This window comes from Triticum urartu, chromosome 6, assembly GCF_003073215.2.
Source record: "Triticum urartu cultivar G1812 chromosome 6, Tu2.1, whole genome shotgun sequence".
NCBI classification, from domain to species: Eukaryota; Viridiplantae; Streptophyta; class Magnoliopsida; order Poales; family Poaceae; genus Triticum; species Triticum urartu.
The window spans coordinates 402,253,482-402,262,548 of NC_053027.1; the positions used below are offsets into that span (position 1 = coordinate 402,253,482).

A 9,067-nucleotide genomic window follows, 5' to 3' on the forward strand; every position below is an offset into this window, starting at 1 on the left:
TATCATGTATGCTATGGTATGTACCAAACCTGATGTGTGCCTTGCTATAAGTTTAGCAGGGAGGTACCAAAGTAATCCAGGAGTGGATCACTGGACAGCGGTCAAGAATATCCTGAAGTACCTGAAAAGGACTAAGTATATGTTTCTTGTTTACGAGGTGACAAAGAGCTCGTCATAAATGGTTACGTCGATGCTAGCTTTGACACTGATCCGGATGACTCTAAGTCACAAATCGGATACATATTTATATCGAATGGTGGAGCTGTAAGTTGGTGCAGTTCCAAGCAAATCGTCGTGGCGGGATCTACGTGTGAAGTGAAGTACATAGCTGCTTCGGAAACAGCAAATGAAGGAGTTCATATCCGATCTAGGTGTAATACCTAGTGCATCAGGTCCAATAAAAATCTTTTGTGACAATGCTAGAGCTATTGCCTTAGCGAAGGAATCCAGATTTCGCAAAAGAACCAAACACATCAAGAGACGCTTCAACTCCATCCATGATCAAGTCAAGGAGGGATACATAGAGATTTACAAAATACATACGGATCTGAATGTGGCAGACCCGTTGACTAAGCCTCTTCCAGGAGCGAAACATGATCAACACCAAGACTCCATAGATGTTAGAATCATTACAATGTAATCTAGATTATTGACTCTAGTGCAAGTGGGAGACTGAAGAAAATATGCCCTAGAGGCAATAATAAAGTTGTTATTTTATATTTCCTTATTCATGATCAAGAGTTCGAGGGACGTCATCGAGCTGAACGTGTGCAAAACTCGGAGGTGTCGTACGTTCGATACTTGATCGGTCGGAACGAGAAGAAGTTCGACTACACCAACCGCGTTATCAAACGCTTCCGCTTTCGGTCTACGATGGTACGTAGACACACTCTCTCCCTCTCGTTGCTATGCATCTCCTAGATAGATCTTGCGTGAGCGTAGGATTTTTTTTGAAATTGCATGCTACGTTTCCCAACACCTTCCCCATGTTTATCTATGGTTTGCAGGAGAAAACGCGTCCAGACCACGTCGCGGAACGATACATGTCCGTGTTGGATGGCTTCTGTAGTCGGACAGCGTGGTCCGAACGGATGCGGGAAGTTTGAAGTGGAGATGCCGTAATGCCATTTCGCGAGTCCTTCGAGCTGCCACATACCTTCAAATGGAAATGACGTTTAGGCCATGACAAATGAATAACCTAATATTTTTCTCCATACAACCGAATGAGATGTCTAACAACTCAGGGCCTCTTTGATTCGCAAGATTTTCAAAATGCAGGAACATGAAAAATATAGGAATACAGTGTCATGTTCTCTTATATCATATGAGATTTCGAGAAGTGTTTGATAGCACAGAAAAAACAAAGGAATTTTATAAAGAAGTTTGAGGGCTCCTGTGATACAAACAAATTTCATAGGATTTTTACAAGATTTGGATCCTTAGAATATTTTTTCTGTGATCATCGTTTGATTTGTAGGATTGAAATCCTTAAAAAAAAATTCATAGGATTCACTTGTACTATATTTTGAAGGAAACTTTTCATCTACCGAATGAGATGTCCAACAACTCAACATGTGTAGAAACCCTACTCGCACACGGATCATGGTGTAGTGCCAGTTGGATCTCGGAGCAGTCGGCGGCTGGTTTTTTTAATGCGCCGGCAACATCGATGGGGCCACATGGAGACATGATGGACGCGTGGGGAAAGCCTCCAAATCCCAGTCCGGTGCCGGTAGATCGGAGCAGGTGGCTGGCTTCTTTGCGAGTTTGTGCCGTGCGTGTTGACTGGCTCTTTGCCAATGCCCCCGAACCCAAGGCAGCACATCCCCCTGCCTCTTTGCCAAGCCACCGAAAGATGCACAACTTTGCTTCCCGATCGCTTTCTCCGCGATGAAACTCGCCCCGGAAGCAGCGGAATTCGGTTGCTTTCGTGGTCTGGCTGTAGTCGACCACAACCGTTGATTTCGCAGGCCCGGACGAACGCGTAACGGGCATACGGCACAGTACGACTTCGTTCCCCTCTGCTTCTGTGGTCGGACGCGTGCGTTCCATCGTCCTCATTTCTCTCCTCCCCCCACCCCACCCCACCCCCACCTGGACGCCGAATCACCAAAAAGTAGTGCTGGGAGTTCTCTCGAGAGCCAGCAAGGAGGCAGCGCGGAGGCCAGGCCACCGTCGCGTGGCGTCCCACCACCACCCCATCGGATCCCGCGGCGCGCAGATCCGCGAGCCCCGGCAATGGCTTCCACGCCGGCGGACGGAGCAGGCGAGCCGGTGGAGGCCAAGGGCAAGGGGAAGGAGGAGGGGGAGAAGAAGAAGGCGGGAGGAGGGGTGCTGGGGAGGATGTGGCGCGGCCTCTTCGGCGGCCGCGAGGACTACGAGAAGCGCCTGCAGTACCTGTCCAAGGAGGAGGCCGCCGTGCACGCGCGGATGCGCCGCCGGACCCAGTTCTCCCGCCGCACCGTCCGCAACATCATCGTCCTCTCCGTCATCGCCGAGGTCGCCGAATCCCCTAACCATCCCGCTCTTTCTTCCTTCTCGAATTTACTACGCGTATGTATGCTATCTGAGATGATCATGGTCTGGTCCAGCGGCTGCGGATGCGCCTAGGTTTGGATTCGCGGCGATTCCATTTGTTCACGCTCGGAGATTTGGCTGTCTCAATGTTTTCTCAGTCGAACGTTGGGAGTTTTTTCTTTCCGTGCTTCTGCGCGTGCGCGTACGCGGTCGTGTGCGAGATTCGGAACATGCGATTGTGGTGTTAAATTTTCCCCGGAGGTTAAAAGCGAACCAGCTTTATTGGAACGAAGTAGACAGAGTGCTTTCATACTTCGGGATCATCCATGGCGATTAGACATGGCCAGTTGGCCACATGGGCGGATACACTGCGTTTCTGGTTCTTAGATTCTAGAGTAGATATTCTCACTGGGAATAGATGCACAGATTTTGGCTATGATTGTTCTGTCAGATATTCATGTTCACAAGTCAATGCTATTTGTGGATTCCTTTCCTTTTGTAGTTATTACTGTGAATTTGAGAAGTTTATGCAAGCCTTTTGTACACTTGCCCAAACTGTTCAGTTGTGTTCTACTATTTTCAAAGTAGAAATTAATGGATGTTTAATTATATGCTTAGATTGTCAATGCATAAGAAACCAATGCTGCGCAATCTGTGTATTTGCAGGAACATTATTTATAATCTAGTTGCAGTTCGGTGTATTTGAGGTTTCATTAGAAGAACAGTAAGTAGGATTGCTGAGACGGTTTATCTTTTGAGTATCTGCCGAAAAGGAAACACTGGTTTCCTCTTAAGCTGTGGTGAGAGTCTGTTTTGGGGATTCACAGTTTGCCTCTGCGCTCCTCTAGTTATGTGAATTATTGAGTTCTGCACTTCTATGGGTTACAGTTATCTTAGACCAGTAATGGCTATTTTTGTATTAAATATCGAGCAAGCAATTTGTGCTTTCTTAATAGTTAGGTCCTATTCTCAGGCTGTGGCTGTTGGTTATGCTATCATGATGACAAGAGACGAAGATCTCACTTGGCAAATGAGGGCAATTCGAGTGCTGCCTATGTTTGTTTTGCCTGCCATATGGTCTGTGGTATATTCAGCAGTCGTAAACTTCACAAGGATGCGTAAGTATCTTGAAACCCCTGTCAGAATTCATAATTAGTGATCCTCATATTTGAACTATTTCTTCAATATTTTAATCATTCTTAGTGAGTCCTGCATTGCTGCTGTCATCCTGTCATGTTTGTATGATTATGTGTCGAATGTGACTTCTGCAAACTATATATTTGGCTTTAATATTGTGAAGTATATAACAGTATGTTGTAGTCTGGCACACTGTTGTACTTGTCCACGGATGTTGGTGTGAACTGTGTTTTTAAGTTTCTGGCTTGAATTAAAATAATCAAACTAATTTCCATTCTTCTCATTAATGATAAGTATGCAATACGAAGCAGTTTACAATATATGTATGCACTGGCACACATAGCATTCTTACTTCTTTGCACATATTTTAGTTGTGGTGCTTCTAGTTTGACTCACTCAAATCTTTTACTTTCACTTGTGTGCAATCTTATCAGAGGTGATAAATTTCCTTTAGTATTACCGATCTTCCTAAAATGGTTGTGCTTCTAGCAAAAGGATTGTTGTGGGGTTTGACTTCAGAGGTTGTAATATGTAGCCTGTCTTACAAAATTTATGTTTATGCTTTATAATGCAAACTTTGCATTTTAGCTGGAATGCTGGTTTGTTTATTCTTTTCTTTTGTCGTTCTGAAATTTGATGGCAGTCAAAGTGTGTGTCGAATTGCTTGGGACTTAGATAAGTGTAAATAATATCTCCATGAAAGTGGTTGTTGTCCCCCTGGATCCTATTTATCCGAATAGAAACATGGTGTGATTAATTTTATCCGAAAGCAATCTTAGGAAGTGAAGATGGATGCAGGGATTATCGTTTGTCTTAATTGCCAATTCTATTGAAGTATTGCACGTTAATCATCTTTCATATTTTTGTACAGTGACAAGATATACTCCCTCCATTCACAAATATAAGATGTTCTAACTTTTTTGTGAATCGGATGTATGTAGACACGTTTTAGTGTGTTTGTTCACTCATTTCAGTCCGTATTTAGTCCATATTGAAATATCCAAAACATCTTATATTTGTGAACTAAGGGAGTATTTGGCAAATTATTAACACTCTATTTGGCATAACTGCTGTATCAGAACAAATATTGATAGTTGCATGATTGCTTGACATGTTAAGTGTTGGAGATTTGAATCTTCTCATGTCTAAATTTGCATGCTTGTTCTGATACACAAATGACAAATGGGCAACGCTCTTTTTGCTAGGAAGGATCTTGGCACTAATGTTGTCTTGTGATATGTATTAATATGTTAATCTTGTCCAGTACTAACCTATATGATTTATCATCTTATCAGTAAACCTTGTTAGTATCATTGAATTACTTCCCTCTGTTCACAGTTGAACGGAAAGATGAGAAAACACTTGAAAAGTTGAGAGCTGAAAGGAAAGCCAAGATTGATGAACTGAAAGAACGGACGAATTATTACCTTACCCAACAACTTATCCAGGTAAGCGGTCATTGGTCAAGCCATTGAGTTCATTACTTCGGATAGAATTTTATCATGGCATTGACACAACAGTACTAAATGATGACAAAGTGTATCCCAACTTGAACATGTGCAGAAATATGATCTTGATCCAGCTGCAAAAGCTGCTGCAGCTTCGGTTTTGGCATCTAAGCTGGGGGCGGATTCTGGCTTAAGAGTACATCTTGGGGAAGAACCAAATTCTGATGCAGCAGTGGTTATGAGCAACAATGCTGAGATATTGCCATCAGATGGGCTGAGAAACAGGAAGCAACCCAATGCAAGAGGCAGCAGGACTGGTAGCACTACAGCTGCTCATACTTCGGCACAAGGTGCTGAATCTAGCCCAGCTCTTAATGCTGGCCTGGAAAACGTACAGCTTACAAGGGCTGTAGAACATTATCAAGGCTCTGGGGCAAGTGATGGTGGATGGATTGCAAAAATCGCTGCCTTACTTGTTGGGGAGGACCCGTCACAGTCGTACGCTTTGATCTGCGGCAATTGCCATATGCATAATGGTATGTATGAGAAACAAAACTCTGACCTTTTTAGCTACTCCCTCTGTCTCAATATGTAAGACGTTCTTTGACACTAGATAGTGTAAACGAAGTCTTACATTTTGAGGCAGAGGGAGTATTTCCTTGGAAAGAATGGACACATGACCTACCCAACTTACTAATGTGCAGGCTTGGCCCGGAAGGAAGATTACCCACACATTACATACTATTGCCCACATTGTCATGCTCTAAACACATCAAAGAACTCGATGGGGCAATACTCAGGCTCCAACTCAGGCCCATCGACCCCAGTTGCTCCTGCTGATGTGATATCTGCTGCCAGCTCAGTAGTAGAGAGTGAATTGATTAACTTGGCTACAGTGCAGGAGTTGCCAAAGGAAGAACACGCGGAGAAGGAAGTGGAGGCAAGTTGAAGCGGGTCCGTACTATTACTGTTGATCTTTGTGAGATTAGTTCATATCGCCGTGTTTGAACTGGTTTGAGCCGCATATGTAGCACTGTTGTAAAATTGGAAATAGATGACCTATATGATCCACAGCAAAACCAGTACAATAATTGTTTAGCCAGTTTGTCCATGGACACTTGAGGGGACGAATTTTGTTGGCAATGGGGACTGCCGGAGAGGAGAATGGCAACGTGCTGCCTGGCAAGTCGAGGTTGGAAAGCTATGAGGTGGAGGCGAACAGATGAGATCAGTCGGGTGACGTTGCAACATGGCGGTGGTGTAAAAACATAGATATGATCGACGCTTCTATTTTACCCATATTTGTGTGGCAGTTGCTCCATTGGAGATGCGGAATTTTTGACATTGTTTGGACATTTACGGTCACAGCTTCATTTTGTAATCTTGATAGCGTTATGTTTCGCTGACTGATGTCTCGTATCCTTGGCGCGATGATACTTCAACTTGTAGTTTCGTTTTGCCTGGGCTTAAGCTGGGTTAGTGGGTTGTATGCGGTATGCCCCCGCAACAATAGAACATCATCGTCTTAGCTTAAGTTTTCTTTGAATTTGGTTTGCATATGATATTCACATTGGTGCACATACTGATTTTAATTTTTTGAGAAAAAACACACAGTTAGCTGAGTCAAGTTGTTGGTGTCGCTGCGTGATTCTCCACGGACAGACGGGTGAGATATTGGGTCACCGTTTGCTGAGCCCAAGATGGAGACGCTGTTCCAGTCCTGGGAGATTGTTTAAGACGGGTTCGATATTAGGTGTGGGGCTTACCGAGCAGAGTGACTTTTTTTTTGTTTTGAGAAACTACTTGGGAGTAGCCCAGAGAAAGCTACGTTTTTCCACATTTGCTCTCTACAAAGCAGGGCCAAAATCCTTTCCTCTAAGATCTCCGACGACTCTGAATCTAGTATATGGCGACAACAACAAAATTGTGCTAGAGGCCTACAATTTCCAAGGTCTCCGCCCCGCGCTCCCACCACCGCCGCCTGCCGGCCACTCCGGCCCCGGGGTCCACCAGCCCCGTGGCGGCTCCGACGCCTCCGCCTGGCATGGCCTCCCGTTCCCCGTTCCCTCGGCCCTGGGCCGCACTCGCGAGCTCCGCTGGATGGAGTCCAACCCCTCCTCGGTGGAATCCGGTGGCCGCTCCTACCGCACCATGCTCTGCTCCTCCCCGACGCTCGCCTCCCCCTCGTCGCCTCCACCACCCTCGCCACCCGCTGCGTGCCCTGGGCTCCGCTCTGAGGTGCACCGGGTCGAGAACGACGCTGGTCTGGATGCAGATGGCGACTGGGAGATGGCTTCGGGCAGGAGGCGTCCGCGCCCTCGCCATGCCCCTCGCCGGCGCGTTGTTCGATCCCCACCGCTCGCTGACCACCGCACCCCCTCGCCGCGGGCGGATGAGTGCCCGCGCTGCCTTGGCACCAAGCACCCCCGCTCTAAGTGCAAGAGGGACGTGCGCTGCCGGCGCTGCCGCTTCTTCGGGCACATCGCCCGTTTCTGCACCAACCCCTGGTACTCCCCCCCATCCGGCGCCCCCGCTGCCAAGCGACCGCGCGTGTCTCCTTCGCGCTCGTCCGGCTCCTCCGCCCCTAGCATGGCAGGGCCCCTCGGGCCACCTCCTCCGGCCCCTCCCATGCTCCGTCGTCACCCGCACCTAGCTCCGCCTCCCCGCATGCTCCCTTCGGCGTAGCAGACCCTGCCCCCGCGGCCATTGCCATGACGGGTCACCCCACGCTTCGCCCGGCTGGCGCCGTCTGCTACATGCCGCGCACCGCACGTCTCGAGGAGGCTGAGCGCGCCCTCGACCTGGCTCTCGTCGCCATGGTCGCTGGGAACCGGCATGGCGTCTTCGCGGCCGACATTGTCGACGCGCTTAGTGCGCGCTTCCGTCTCGGCCTGGACGCGTTCTCCGTCCATCGTAGCCGTGACGGCGAGTTCCTCCTGCGGTTCGCGGACGCCGCCACCCGTGCGCGCGTGGCCGCGGCCCCCTTCCGCGCCCCCGATTCCGCCTCATCCTCCATCCTTGGAGCAGGCTCGTCGGCGTTGAGCCCATCTCGCTGCGCATCTCCGTCGACATCGAGATCACCGAAATCCCGGAGCATGGCTGGGACATCTCCTCCGCCATCCAGTTGCTGCCGCTGTTTTGCCTCATGGACCGGCTCGCCCCGGAGGCACTCAACGGCAGCGACATGTTCAATTTCCGGCTCTCTGCCTGGACCGCCGACCCCGACTCGATCCCGCGGCCTTCTGAGCTTCTGCTGTCCGAGCCCTACGCCTATGCTGATGCCGACCCTAGCACCGTCGACCGCTTTGTCGTCGAGCTGCTGCGCTTTCTCGCCTCCATCCATGTCCGGCGCTCTGCAGACTACCGCCTTCCCGGCCGTCTACCATCTCCCACCCCCACCCCTCGCCTCTGGTGACGGCGGTGACGCAGGCCGCGGCTCCCCGCCCTGCCCGGACTCGTGGCTGCTCCAGCACGATTTCCCGTCCCCAGGTGGTTCTTGACCGGGGCCAAGCTGTGGTCATGGTCGCAGTTCTTATGGCCATCATCGCCGGCAGCGTGCAACGCCACCGTCCCGCGAGTGGCATGGCGTCCTCGGGCCGCACCCCCCTGTTGGCGGCTTTTCCCGCGGGCCCTGGGTCCACGCGCGGCTCTCCCCTGACACGGCCGCGGCTTCCGCTACGCTCCAAGCAACAGCCAGCAACTCGGTCCTGGCTGTTCAAATCGGGACGCGGGCCGGTCCACCCTCCGACCGTGGCGGCCAGCTACTGGTTGAGGCCGCCTCGGATCCCCTCGGCGACACCCTGTTCCCATCGTTGTTGCTGATGCCTCCTCCTGACGCAACCGTTGCGGCTGATCTGCACCTGCACCCCTCCAGCCCACCACCACTTGGCAGCGCGCCCGACATGCCCGCTGCAGACCCCGAAGCTTCCCTTTTTTGGTGATCCCGAGCCCTCTGCTCTGGTCGT

At 49.7% G+C, this 9,067-nt stretch overlaps 1 protein-coding gene across 1 annotated transcript; it reads left to right on the forward strand.

Moving 5' to 3' along the window:
• The first annotated feature begins 2,067 nt into the window (after nucleotides 1–2,067).
• Nucleotides 2,068–6,512, forward strand: LOC125513783 (uncharacterized protein At2g24330). Its single transcript, XM_048678973.1, has 5 exons — nucleotides 2,068–2,499; nucleotides 3,491–3,635; nucleotides 4,993–5,102; nucleotides 5,218–5,638; nucleotides 5,807–6,512. Exons 1-5 carry the CDS (start codon nucleotides 2,239–2,241, stop codon nucleotides 6,049–6,051), a joined length of 1,182 nt encoding a protein of 393 aa, XP_048534930.1. The 5' UTR covers nucleotides 2,068–2,238; the 3' UTR covers nucleotides 6,052–6,512.
• The last annotated feature ends 2,555 nt before the right edge of the window (nucleotides 6,513–9,067 follow it).